The sequence below is a fragment of the Podarcis gaigeae genome (genome assembly GCF_964106915.1).
Source record: "Podarcis gaigeae genome assembly, chromosome: 1".
NCBI lineage: Eukaryota > Metazoa > Chordata > Lepidosauria > Squamata > Lacertidae > Podarcis > Podarcis gaigeae.
In genome coordinates, this window is record NC_139678.1 from 74528185 (window position 1) to 74542987 (window position 14803).

At 42.5% G+C, this 14803-nt stretch overlaps 1 protein-coding gene across 1 annotated transcript; it reads left to right on the top strand.

The window, feature by feature from the left end:
• Window positions 1–913: 913 nt before the first annotated feature.
• LOC310839798 (insulin-like) lies at window positions 914–5605 on the top strand (the record flags this gene model as incomplete). The annotated part of the gene is made up of 3 exons (XM_083728733.1): window positions 914–939; window positions 2755–2958; window positions 5469–5605. The coding sequence occupies exons 2-3, from the start codon at window positions 2772–2774 to the stop codon at window positions 5603–5605; spliced, it is 324 nt and encodes a 107-aa protein (XP_083584859.1). The 5' UTR covers window positions 914–939; window positions 2755–2771.
• Between the last annotated feature and the right edge of the window lie 9198 nt (window positions 5606–14803).

Consider the following 14803-nt stretch of genomic DNA (forward strand, 5'->3'; position numbering starts at 1 on the left):
TTGCGCTGGCTTCTGCAAGCATGCTGGGATACCTAAATCCAGCCCAGGAGGTAGCACTTGGTGCTCAGGGTAGACCCACTGAAGCTAACAGACACGACTAACTTGGGTTCATTAATATCATTGAATGTACTGTGAGTGGGACTTAGCTAAATACAACCCATAAACCAGGCATCCCTGGTACTTTAGCTGCATTGAATGTCCATAGTCCCAGGGGTGGTGGTGGTGCTCTTCTACCTTATGCCACATGAAATGAAAGCTGTAATGATATCGTTAAAAGATGGAAGCTCGCTGGCTCCCTGCATAAAATCTCCATATCTCTGTGTCTGTACATTTACTTCAAGTAGTCAGTGAATGTGATCTTAGTGATCCTTTGCTATAATGAAGTGTTTTCTTTCCTCTTGAACACCTGGCTATAGCAGTGTCCCGTCAACAGCTTTGCCTCATCACTTGTTACCCAGCAGGGGTGAAATTAACCTAACACGTTAACATGTTTGTTTTTACTTAATTCTGCACTTCAGAAACAGCTGGCACATTGGTGGCCACCCCAATCCCAGAACTCTCTATTGCTCAGCATTCGTGTAATTGTGGAGCTTTAATAGCCCCATTATCTCTTCTGCTAAAAGGGTCACAGCAACTCAAGGCAAGGATTCTGCGAAGCAAATGCAGGTTGCCGGTTTAATGAGATGGAAACTGCAACCTGTAGCTTCCATTTCCCCCCATCTTTAAGACTTGTTGACTAGGCACACAGTTGACTTAATGTGCTCAGCCAGCAAAAAAAATGGTCTAGGACTATGCTGGGAAGGTGGAGCTGTGCCCAAATCTTACGCAATTGGAACTAGCCAAAGGGTTATAAATATCGAAAGGAAACAAGGTGGAAGTCACTTATTTCCTTTAGTCTCTGAGCCATCTTCGACCCTACCACTGACTCATCTTGGTTAGGTAAGTCTGTGGTCTCCACCATGTCTTTTTTGTCATGATGCAGCAAGTTGAATTTAAAGCTGATGCAGCAGTTGATGAGTTTAAGTTGTCGTGATGCAGCAAGTTGAGTTTAAACTGGGGAGTTCAGAACCCTGCTTGGGTGTTGCACTCATGGGGGAGAGTCATAAGTAGGTCTTGAAGGTTGACTTCAGAAATTGCAATGGAGCGACCCCAAGTGATGCACAGCCGTGCTTCTTTTCTAACATCTGAAACTGCAGCTAGAACATCCTGTTGCTGGGCAAATGGAAGACTTCAAAGCATTTTTCACCCTTAACAAGTTGCTCCCAAAGTCATGTGTAGAGACATATAAATTCTGTTTTCAAAATTTATGAATTGCTATTGACTGTCAACCAACATCGTTTGATGGTGCCCACATTCAGGGGAAATTTCGCATGCTGTGTTTTGCAAATTTCCGCTTTGTGTCATGTGCGCATATAGCAGTGGGCAGTTACATTTGATTTCAAAAGATGAAAGTTCCCCAAAGGGAAGAGAGGGGTCAAAAAGGAGTAGTTGAAAGGTGAAATCAATAAGGTCAGATCACTCCAAAATGCTTGGGAGTTGTTTAGAAACTCAACTGGAGTGTGCACAATAGATCAGGAAAGGTACCATGAGAATGGTGAAGAGCTCCAAAAGGATCTCTCCAAGCTAACTTGAAAGGGCTATAAAATAGCAAATGCAATTCAGTGTAAACCAGTATGAACTGATGTGTGTTGAGATAAAAAAAAAAGGTGTGTGTGTGTGCATAGTCCTGATCCAGAATGCTCTTCTTAGGTTCTCTTATGGGCTATGCCAGTCTCAGCCCCCTACCATGCATACATCTGGAGACGTGAACTTTATCAAGTATGCCCTGTCACATGTTAGGTATACATGTAAAATATATTTAAGTGTACAAAAATATATATTATATGGCCTCAATGTTAAAAATCAGAGTCCTATTGCCATTAGTATTTTACCACTTCAGCAAAAACTTTCTGTAAAGAGAAGAATAGTGAAGATCAAGTTCATTTAAAAAATAAGATTTAGAGTAATTTTAAGTTTTAATTATTTTTATTTAGCAAAAATTTGCCACTCAATAAAAAATTAGTTTATACAGTCGTACCTCAGAAGTCGAACGGAATCTGTTCCAGAAGTCTGTTCGACTTCTAAAATGTTCAGAAACCAAGGAGCAGCTTTCAATTGGCTGCAGGAAGCTCCTGCAGCCAATCGGAACCCACAGAACCCATGTCGGACGTTCGGGTTCCAAAGAACATTCACAAACCGGAACACTCACTCCTGATTTTGTGGCATTCAGGAGCCATAACGTTCGCCTTGCAGACTTTAAAAACAGTAGACATAATAAAATTACCATGGATAAATTCAACCATTTTGCTTTCTTAAAACACACACACAACCAAATATAATTACATGCTTGGGTAGGCTTACCTAAACAAGATTTTTAGCAGGCTTTGAAAACAGTAGCTTGAAGACATCTGTCTAATATTAATGGGCAAAGGACTTCCAGAATAGGTGCTGCCACACTAAAAGATCAATTTCTCTTTTAGTGTGGAACCAGCATTCTGTAGCACTTTTTAAATTGCCAGTTTCACAGATCAAAGCAGTGAAGTGGGTACAAACTGAGGAACGGATTTTTAAGCTTCAGAATTTTATGATATATACTACTAACATTTGTATTACCATTTAGAGTTTGTTTGCCATTTGTAACGTTTACATTTGCCATCATTCTGAAGCTCCTTTTTAATCTGCTGGCAACCTATTTCTCTCCTCTCTCTTTCCAAGGTCTCCTGTTCATCACCATGACTCTCTGGATCAGATCTCTGCCTCTTCTAGCTCTGCTTGCTGTTTCAGCTCCTACTACTAGTTATGCTGTTCCCAATCAGCACCTATGTGGCTCCCATCTAGTGGAAGCACTCTACCTTGTATGTGGAGAGCGGGGTTTCTACTATTCCCCCAAAACACGGCGGAATGTTGAACAGCCCCTAGGTAACTTTTCCAACTTCCTAAAAAGCATCAAAGTGTTTTATACTATAGTTTCTTCATGAATGGCTCGTCCACGTTTCCACTTGTCCTGTGCCTAGAAAGCATGGATCCAAGTAGTTTTTCCCTTTGCTCCACTCCTTTCCCCAGGGAAAACCTGATCTTTAGTGCTCAATCGGAACAAACATCAACCCGGAGAAAACCTGAATTGTTGTTTGTGTCGACTGGATGCTAAAGAGCAGTTTCCCCTGAGGGAAAGCAGCAGGACAACAGGAAAGGTGGTTAAACACAGAGTCATAACTCTAGATGCAGAGAATCTTGTGTTGGGGGCTGGGCAGCATACACCAATATTTATATCATGGTTGACGTTCCCAGGCAAGCGGTTCCAACATGATGGTGAACATTATGGTTCCAACATGATGGTACATTAATTTAAAGAATTAATGTAAGGGGAACAATGTTTGAAAAGAGCCCTTCAGGTCTTCCCTTGGTGCCCATGAAGTCTCCAAGCCTACTGCTCCCTCACTGCTCTCTTGGTCATGAGGTGGTGAGTGTGGTAACTTTATCCTCTCGTGTAAAGTACATAGAGATGAAGGAGGAAGTTGGAAGAGCTGGCACTCTTTCCCACTTCCTTTTTCAGCTCTATATGCTTTCTAAGGTCAGATTAATTCTCCTGGATCTCACATTTACTCAGATCCTTTGGAAAAGTAAAGTCCTGTGTGTTTCTTTGTGTTGTTGGTGGGGGCAGGTCCAGGGGAGGGGGAAGAGAAGTGAACAGAATTCACGGTATACCCTGTATTCCAGGAATCTGCTCTCTCTGAAAGTTCAGTGTTCAATTTAAAAGCTCTACCATTTATAATTAGAAATGTAAGGGAAATGTGAAGTCAGTGTTCTGATCAATCGATCCATCAGGAACCCATTGCATATTTGGCTTCTCAACTCTAAATAAGTAATTGGTTTCAATTGTTTGTGATATGTACACTGGCCTCAATATTCAAAAAACTTGTTTTTTCCACAGTTCTGTCTCTGAAGCCACACTTAATTTTGGTTGCATAGTTAACTCTTTTCTGTGTTTGAAAAAGATTTTCAATTTGCTTTTTTTTAAGCCTTCAACTCTCATCCTCACATGTTAAATGTTCTCCTAGTTCTTCTTGTTACTTTTAGCCATGTTAATTTTTATAGCATGCAAATGGAGACAGTCCAGAATTGCTTCCATAAAATGGCTATCCATATAGCAAATGTATTACAGTGGTACCTCGGGTTACATACGCTTCAGGTTACAGACACTTCAGGTTACAGACTCCGCTAACCCAGAAATAATACTTCGGGTTAAGAACTTTGCTTCAGGATGAGAACAGAAATTGTGCTCTGGCGGCGCGGCAGCAGCAGGAGGCCCCATTAACTAAAGTGGTGCTTCAGGTTAAGAACAGTTTCAGGTTAAGAACGGACCTCTGGAACGAATTAAGTATGTAACCAGAGATACCACTGTATTTGAAAGCCCTGTTCCATGCAAAAAGAGTGTTCTGCACCCTTACCAATGGAATGCTGGATGTGACCAAGCCAAAATATGCTTTTGAATGCAATGATTGCTGCATCTATCACTTACCCCCTGAAACATTTTTTATTTTACTCGCCTCCACATGGGGACAACAACCTTTCAATCAATACTTTGATTCTTTTTATTGCATAGTACAGTAGATACAGTCTGTCTTGTATTATATGTTATGTTTCAAGTGTTTTTTTCTACTCCCATTAACTGAGGAAGCAAGGCTGTTATATATTGAAATAAGTCAGGTGTGGAGACCCTTTGGCCCACCAGAAGTTTCTGAACCACAACTCCCATTATCCTTGGCCATTGACCATGCTTGCTTGGGCTTCTGGGAGTTGCAGTTCAGCAACATCTGGAGGGGCAAAGGTTGCCCACCCTTGAAGTAGAGGGAGACATGATGGCAGCTTACAGTAGCAATGGTGAAAGACCTGCTATAGCACACATTGGGGGGCTCTTCTGAGGGATATGTCTGCCCAGATGTTGAAAGGTGGTCAGAGTGGAATGCGTCCCATCAGTTTCTCACTGCTTCTTCTGTGTGGGAATTTGCTGATGGTTCACTTCATTAAAAAGACTCATAATGTGGAGAATAACATTCCAACCGTGATACAGAATATGCCACTTGTTTTTAGTTAACTGGCTCAAACTACTGCAGCAGTCCAGGACAGCCATTGCAGAGATGAGTTAGACATGAATATGAAGCCAGAAGTGTTCCAAAAGTATATACTGCAGTGGATCACATGGCAGTATGGGAAACCCCCCTTTCTATCTTAACCTCAGTTGTCTCTTCAAGCTGAGTGATTGGTTAAATGAAACGAAACACTTCTGGGTGCACATGTTTGCTCCACTTTACAAGAAAGTTGTTTTAATGGCTGAAGCAAGATAGGAATGCAAACTTTCTGGCGGACATATGCACACATAGAGTACATTTCAAAGATGCATCAACCTGAGTATTCTCTACATCCAACAGTGAATGGGCCTTTACAGAATGAAGTGGAAGCACTGCCATTCCAACCCCAGGACTTTGAGAAGGTGAAGAGAGGAATTGTGCAGCAATGTTGTCAAAACTCCTGCTCCCTCTATGATCTAGAGAGCTACTGCAACTAACAGAGGAAGACCTGGCTGTGAATGGGGGGTGGGCGGGGGGGGTGGGAGGAGAAAAGCACTTTGCTATTGCACCTTTGAAGTAACTGAATAAAAACCCCGTGAATCTACTTAAGCAGCATCTGTGTTGATTATCTGTAATGAGAGTGGGGAACCTTTATCAGCTCAAGGATAACCTTCCAAGGACTACATGCCAGTAACAGGGTCATAGGCAAAAGTGGGGGATCAATGTGCTTCTTATTTTTTGTACAGTAGGCAACATTCGACCCATACAACATGCTGTTCATGCAAAAGTAAGAGCTTTCTACATCAGCGCCCCATCACACCTCTCTCCATCCATGCAAGGAAGAGGACACATTCCAGCCAGGCAAAGCATCTTCAAAACATTTAGAACCCCCTGGATTCTAAAGTTTAGAAGAATATCATTGCTTCAATCTCTGGCTTGTCTACTGCTATAGGACTTCTAATGTGCTTATGGCGGGCCCCTGCCTGCAAGGGTATCCCCATTCATTTCAGTGAAGGAACCTGATCCGCCTGCTTAAAGGAACGCTTCTGAAGATTAGACCCTTTCATTCAAATGGATGGAGAAACCTCAAAAAGTAGAAGCTAGTGGTCATCATGGCTAGTAGCCATTTATAGCCTTATCTGCTAGGAATGTGTCCATTCTTTTAAAGGCATCCAAGTTGGTGGTCATTGCCACCTGCTATAGGAGTGAGTTCCATAGTCCAGCTTTGCTCTGCATGAAGAACTTTCTTTTATCTGTCCTGAATCTTTTTACCCATGAGTTCTGTACCTCTTTCCATATATAGTGGTGAGCTTCAAAGCTTTGCCAACATAACCCTACACCAAAATGGACAGGTCCTGTATTGAAGAGTGAATTCAGAATCTGAAACCAAGTGGCTTTAATTTCAGGCAGATGTGGTATTAGCCAAGGCATACTCTAGATGCTGTTCCACTGCTTGTTAGTATTTTGTGTGCATGAGCATACCGTAAGCACTTCTGAGAGCTACATGCAAAATGTTCAAATATGGAATCATTGGATGTAGCTGAACACAGAGGAAGTAGCAATGTCTTCCATTTCTGTAAACAAAGACCTCATTGCTCTGCAATTTAGAGATTCCTTGTTATTGGTGGAAGGGAAAATTAGCCACAACAATTAGCCCACATACAATTTGAACATTTTTGTATGTGCATTACCCATTTTCTGCTCATTTTCTGTTTGCTCTTACTTGAGGGATATCATTGGATAAAACAACTATCTCTCTGGAAGTTCCAAAATTCACTTTATAGGAATATGCTTATTAGACCAACTGAAGGCAACATTTGGCCTTCTCCAAAACACTATTTTTCTGCACCCTGATTTTGAACTTTTTCCATTGCCTAATAAAGATATTGCCCTAATGTTTATTTTTGGGATTTTACTTAAAAGCTAATTGGGTTGTCATTGCTGTAGGGCGTGCATATATTTTACTTCCAATATGAATGACAGTTGCAGGGATCTCAGCACCCATCACCACCACTGTGGTTTTGTACAGTTACTACTGGACAGAGCCTATTGGCTTCTACCACCTCCTCACGACATTAAGATTTTTTTTTAAAAAATAGGGGGAGTGCTTTTTAATTTGTTGCTTAATTGCCTTTTCTTTAGAGACAGTAAAGAAGAGAACTTCCCCTCTCTCTTTACAAACTTTTATAATTACAATTACCCTCCATTTCTTATCAGTACTTTCCTTAATGAATATTTTTATCACACCCACACTGTACACGTAGAGCAAATATAAAGCATATGGATTCCCTCAATGAATCCTGGGAACTGTAGTTTGCAATTCCTGGGATATTTTTTTTTACCATTCCTGGGATTCTTTGGAAGAAGCTACGTCCTTTAACTGTGTGGCATGGATTCTCCTTGGGTCTTCATGTAGTCCTTTACATGAAAAAAGGAGCAAAATACTCAGGGAAGGTTCCCCGGCATTTTGGGAAATGTTCATTATATTTTGGAAAATACATGTTCTTCACTGCTTTTATTGTGATGCCCCCCATTCACACTTGCTGAAAAATAAGAAACATGGTGCTGCTGAAGGGTGGATGGATGAGTTGGTAGGTGGCAAAGAGGCTGCAAGGAGGCATTCTATGGGTGCCTGTAGTGGCTGTCAAAACGGATAGCTGCTACAGTTCACCTGGAAGCTTCTTTCCATAGGAAGCCTTGCCCACAAGTTGCTCTGTGAACTGATCCTGAACAATCCATGGCAGAAATATGCAAAGTAAAATAAACCCTGTATTCCTGATTTGAAGAAATCCTTGTCCAGGACAGCTAACTCCTAGGAGTAATGTTAACTGGAACCAGGGTGTACAGTTGCTATTTAACACCCGTTTGTATATTTACACCATGCGTACCTGGCATTCAGCTTCAAAGCCTGAGGTAGCCTTCCCTGTGACAGCCTATTCACATACACATGGCTAATCTAGGGTTACCAGATTCCCCCCCCCCCCATGAATCCGGGGACACTTTTCAACCTCAGTGGATTTTGTATGGGGACTGATTTGTAAATCCGGGGACTGTCCCCGGGACACTGGGACGTCTGGTAACCTTAGGCTAATCTGCATGCTTGCAAGTAATTAGAATTGCGGAGAAAGACAATACCAGCAGCTGTCAGGCACTTTGAGTTACATTCCCAGCATATTTAAAGCATTCAGATACCACAGGGATGAGTACATTATTAATGCTAGGAGAGCGGCGTTTTAAAGTTGGCATCATGATCCTAGAAGGATATATGGGGCAGCTGCATTTTAATAACATTCTCGGGGGCACTAAATAGCTCCCTGAGCACGCCTGTCATTCACATTGCTACTTTGATTTAGAAAACAAAACAATGAAGGTTCAATATTATATTAGAAGCAACAAAAGCACACCCCTGCTTTGTAAAATGGAGTTGCTGACAGGAAGAGGAAAGGAGGGGGAGAGAGGAGATGCAGCAATAACGGTCCATGAGTTTGTTTCAGAAAACGGAGACACATCACAAAACATCCTTTTTTTTTAAAAAAAAGGAGAAAAAAAGGGACATGGTTGTGTGTTTGTGTGTCAATCTGTGTACACAAAGGGAAAGAGTGCAAAATGAAAGCCAGTTTCTCTTCCAAGCATCCCCCCCCCTTTTTTTTGTGGGGCGGAGGCAGATCTAAATGTTGGGAAATTCTGATATCCATTAACCACACATGCCTGAGCATCCCCATGTTGCAGTTTTGTTTCTCTGAACAAAGCCTGCCTCTCTGGTGGTCCATGGATCTGCTAAAAACAAGAAGAGAATTCCAGTGATAATATTTCACCTTTTCAAACATATGCACACAAATACTCACCAAGCAGAGAGGCAAGCTGTTTGCCTGTCACCCTGACATTTTTGTTCGTATCTGTGGTTGTCACTGACTCCACTCTGTCTGGAGAAGGTAAGCTGAAACAGTTGATACCCCTCACTGTGAAAAAAGACACACACACACACACACGAAATGGTGGTCTCATTTGACTCCAGAATTGCAGCCATTTTCTTAATCTCAGCCAGCTGGAGAGATCCTGAGGGACGCAACAGGTGGGTAATACGGCAGTGTCTTCTCCCTCCAAAATACAAAGAGCACACAGACACCCCACCCCCTGTTAAAATTGGTCACTGCCATCTTGTCATTCCTGGCTTAACCAAGGGCACCATTTAGGGCAGGAGGAAACCAGTCCTCAGCCCTGGCACATGACAGACCATTTGTGATTATGGCTCAAAGAACTTTATTTCTGCCAAAAAAATTACTCGCTATTGCTATAAACAATGAAATGTTTCTATCTATTAGGGCCAAGTAATTAGCCATTCATACCAAAAATATTTAAATGTGACCATTTGACTTTTTCTGTTGACATGGTTATAGTTACACAATTTTCTCTCTCTGCTTTTGTACACTATCATTTGGAATAAATCCAACTGCAAGTCTGGCTGACTTTTACTCTCCTTATCTCCCCACCTTACCCCTGGCAAAATTTCTTTCTCGCTATCTCCCACCACTGACTCCTGAAATGGGGTGGAAGAGAAAATATCTAGCCTTAGCACTCAAGCCAGTTTTTAGAGGCTAGAACATGGGTCCAAAGTCTTTTTCTTCTTCTAGTTCAGCACATGCAGTATTGATAAGGTTTGTCCACTTCCGACAGCATAGCAACACGGACTGCTTTGATAGCGATCAAGCTGGTCTCTTTCTTTTATTGCTATCAGGAGCAAAAAGCCACATGCAGAGTCACTTGGCGAGGGTAATAATTGGCAAATGGCCACATAGAAAACTATATTTCATGCTTTTCAGCTGACAGTGGACCCTAACAGACTGGAAACCCCCCCCCCCCCGCCCCAAAACCTGCCTCTCTTGGCTACTGACTGGAATTTGGAAGTCAGGCAGTATGGGCCAAATTGTTTGAAGGTGGTCATGTGTCTTGCTTGAAGATGGTCATGTGATCCTCTAATTTGAAGGGCTGTCAGAAGGCAGGCCTCTCTCTGAATGTGTCCTCTATTTGAAAGTTTGTCAGGTCCAAGTCCAGTTTAAAAGATAAAGAGTCATAAAAAGTTGCCCATGAAAAGCACCAGACAGCAGACTGAACCGGCACACAAGTCAACTGAGCACATTCTTTCCCACTATAGTGACATGTGAGAGGAACTTCTAGTTAAATGACAGAAGATGCTTCTACACTTGCATATATATGTGTGTGGGTTAGCACATGTCAATTTAATGCAAACAAAAGTCCTCTTTTGTTCTCTTTTTTTGTGCTGCATTTCTTCTTCTTAGGCACTGTGCAAGTGTCCACCCTAGATTGTTAATGGACAGCTCCTTCACTCTGTTTGCTGATAAACTACATTCTGCCATAGTTCCATCTCGTCTGGACTGCTTCCTCCAAAAACCTCTGGAATTCATTCAGAAAGTACTAAGTGGTGCATCAACTAAGGGGCCAAAAAACACTTCCTCATAAACAGCCTAGTATATTCTGTTTGAGAAGGGATGAAGAGAAAGAAGTATGGATGGAGATGAAGCAAGAGGGGTGGAGAAGAAAGCATATTGCTCTCCCAAATTGAGATTCCATAAATGGTCTTCCTCATTGCGGTTTGCAGTTCAAGATCTTCCTCTACTGGCCTGCCATTTTAGGAAGGGCTGTTCTGGAGCACCTTCAATCCAGCACCATTCATGATTGGCAAAGGATTTATACAGAAAGACTGAGAAGTAATTGTGCCTCACTTAGTTATTCTGGGTTGCATACATAATACCAGGCATGATCAATGTGGGTTGATTTCCACCCAACTGTTTAATGAGAATTTAACCCTTGCTCACTTTCTTTCCTCTGTTCCTCTCTGAATTGGTTATCTTGTTCCATTGCTCCCTCTTACATGCCCCAGTCCTCTGAGCTGTGTCGACTGGCTCTTTTACTTGAACCATCTGCACTGTTTTATTGAACCGCTATCCACCAGAGAGATGAAGTTCTAGGCCTAATACACAAAACAAGAACTAACAAATCACCAGGCTGGGGCAGCTTCCACTGAGGCATGGATGGATAGGAGACAAGAGGGAAGAGAGGTGGAGTGGAAAGTATAAGCAGTTTCTCAAAGAACTCAAATGTGAAAATGCTGACCTTCTAACAAAAATATGCAACTTGTCCCTTGGATCAGCCTCCATATCTGCGGACTTAAAAGTACCCACTACAACACCCATTTCAAAGATGAGTTCAGGCACTGGGATCTGCCCCATATATTTGGTCATGAGGACAGATGCAAAGGATCCATTCAGCTTCTCCTTATCCTCCTTTAGCATTCCTTTGACTCCCTTGTCATCCAAGGGTCCAGTTGCCTCCCTGGATGGTTTTCTGCTACTAATATATTCAAAAACTTCTGCTTATGCAGTGAGGCTTCCCCACACTCTCTTCACCATGTACACCCATTGAAATTGGCTATGGGAAAGCCAGGGAAACCCTCAGAACGGGGGAGGGGAAAATCATTTCATCTGGCAAGGTAAAATGCTTGTGCTGATGGAAAGATCACCTTAATGTGACATTGAATTTCTTCCAAAATGTGCAACACTGCTCTCCATGTTCAGATTCCAATCTTCAAATCATAGCTCTTCTCTGCTAGCAGAAAGACGCACAACATTTATATTATTTTCAAGAATGAGATCAAGAGAATGGGACAGGAACACTCCAACAGCCTGGGGATTCCCCTTCCATCACTCCAGAAATAGGGTGTGAGTCAAACTGACCATAACCTTCCCCTGTAGTTTTGCTATCCTCTGCTATTTGGAGAGACTGGGTATGGAATGACTGTGCCTGCCCCTGCTTGACATACCAGCTATAAATACATTGTTGGAGTTAAGTACATAAAAGACAGAGATGAAAGAAAGCAACAGGGAACCCAGAAACTATGATGTAAGAACATATGTTTAAAAAATGCCACAATCTTGTGAAATATATGCCTGTTTTACATGTGCCAAAGATCTCGCTCCTATGGTAGAGGTTCGGAAACGGGCATGTCCCTCCCCCACCACTTAAAATTAAGGTGAAGATCAGATGTTCCTCATGGATACTCACTTGTGCAGGGACATTCCTCCCTTCTCAAAAAGGGGGGCGGGTCAAGATCACATCAGTAGCAGATGGCATGGTGAGTGATGCTGCTCACCTGAGCTTCAGTCAGTTGTGTTGCTGCTACTTACAAGGGAGTAGAGGGGGTTGATGGAGGTAGTGGTGAGGGCAGTGCAGTGCAAAGGCACTGGCAGACCTACTCTGGTGCTCCTGCTGATGCACTTGCACCACAGCAACCTCCCTGCCACCTTGCCCCTTTTGGTAAGCTGCAAGAGTACAAGTGGCCAGCCATCAGGTGTGTGGTGACACTGCATATATGGGCTTTTGCTTGGAATATATCCATCACATACTATATTACCAGTATGAGGCTGCACCCACTTCTCCACGATGGAACCAGGATATCAAATTTGGATAAGAATCCAAGCTATAGACATTGCTTGTGCCATGAATTAAAAGGAAGGTGTCTTGTGGAACACAGAAGATTTAGTTTATTATACCCAAACACTTGAGAATGAGGACCTTGCGGCACTGTTCCATAGAGGTTGAAAACATTCTTCTCTCGAACCCAGCCAGCCAAATTTGGGTGCAGACGGGAATACTTCCATGCCTCAATCCTATTAATAAAATCAGAACAGGGATTCATATTTCAGAGAATTAATGCATCAATAGTCAGTGGTAACATAAACATCAAACAACTCACTCATCTCAGTGTTTACACAGACCTAAGTTAGGAATTCAATCCCAAATTGCAGCCAATCTTGGTTAAACTGTGTGAGAGATTTATTCCTAGAATGTTGGATTATGGAATTAATCTTTTCATTACATTTTAGCTTCACTAAAACTAGAAAATAGTTGCTGGCATGCCAAGGGATAGTGAAATCTTCTGCCAAATCAAGTATTGGGAATGCCTTGCGTCAGTGATGGCTGACTTCTTCAGCTGGGAGAGGAGTGGACATGATCCCTAAGCCCCAACCATCTCCAACATGGTGCTCTCCATGTGTTTTGGACTACAACTCTCATCATCCCTAACCATTGGCCATGCTGGCTGGCAACAGGCTAGGGAAGGTTGCCCCAGCTGAAGAACCTCTGGAATGTAGTTCAGTGACATCCCTGTGACCCTGCTTACGCCATGGCTCCTGCTGTTGGGAAGTGGGAGAGTCCTGGGTCTCTGCAATGGCACATCAGGCTCCAAGGGGACCTCCCATTTATTCATGGAATGGAACAGATTATCTCCAGTTCTCTGACTTGACCTAAGCTTGCAAACTATCTGGGAGCAAATGTAGCTGGTGCAACACCAAACAAACGTCAGCTTATGAGGGAAGAAGCAGTCTGAGTGGTAGCCACTTGAAGGAAGAAGCACTGCTGCTGTATGCCAGGGCTATGAAATCTCAGGCCCAAAGATCATGCTGTTTACGGACCTGTTCTGCCTTCTCCTTCAGTGCTTTGGCCAGTCCAGAATGTGGCCTTGAACTATGATGATGGATCTTGCTTGCTTTGATGGAAGATGGAGAGAAACCTCCAATTCCTGCATGCGTGGAATGTACCCTGCTCTACAAAGTAAGGATCACACCTGTTGTTCCATCTACTTTTGTTACTGGTCCCATCCACCACTGCCATGTGGCCCCTGAAAGGTTTCCTATGAGGAAATGTGGCCCTCTGGCTGGAAATGTTTCCCTGGCCCTACTACATGCAATCCAATCTCAGGAATGCTTCATTTGGCCTTAATGTTTGGAATGTAGGTTCCAAGAAAGAGATCAAGAAAGACCTAAACTACCTCCTCACAAATAAATCAACACAAGTGAGTAATGTTGGATAGCATGCACATGGTTAGGATTATTTGTTCCAGCATGCATCACTTTAATGCTTAATGCTTAAATGAGATTGTAAACAATGAGAAAAAACAGTGTATGCCATCTCAGTTCTCCATAATATTGCATGAATGAATGGATGCATGAGTGAGTGAGTGAGTGAGTGAGTGAGTGAGTGAGTGAGTGAATGAATGATGTCAATTCCAGAGAATACAGCAAATGTCGAAGCAACCTTAGATTGCTGTTCAGGAAAGTGATACACATACTCAAATCTTCAACAGGACTTAAAATAAACAGTTCTGATCTTTTTCCTTTCCAGTTTAAACAGCCATAGACGTACCTTTGTGAATACAAAGCTCTTTGATTTATAAAACGTTCAACTGTTATTGTTATATGGCGAATGGAAAAAGAAAAACAACTTCACACAAGAAATTCAAGGTCTTTTTCTAGAGAACAGAAGTTTTCATTCTGCTCTGCTCACTCCCGGCATTATCATCAGTTACTTCAATGGCAGCGTGTTTAGAGTCAAGGACAAACGCTGAGATGGATCAGCAGCTGGAAGGTTAGGAAGTAATGGTCCTTTCTTATGGCTCCAGCACATGCCCACAAAAAGAAAAAAGAAGAAGAAAACAGTACAGAAGGGTATGGTCATCAGTGGCTACTAGTCCTGGCAGCTGTATAATGGAGGCAGCCTGCCTCAAAATACCAGAGACTTAAATCTTCCCCAGCTATTGAGCCCAAGCCCTGCTTGTGAGTTTCCCATAAGTGGCTGTGGGAAACAGGCTAGATGGGCCTTTTGGTCTGATCCAGCTCCAC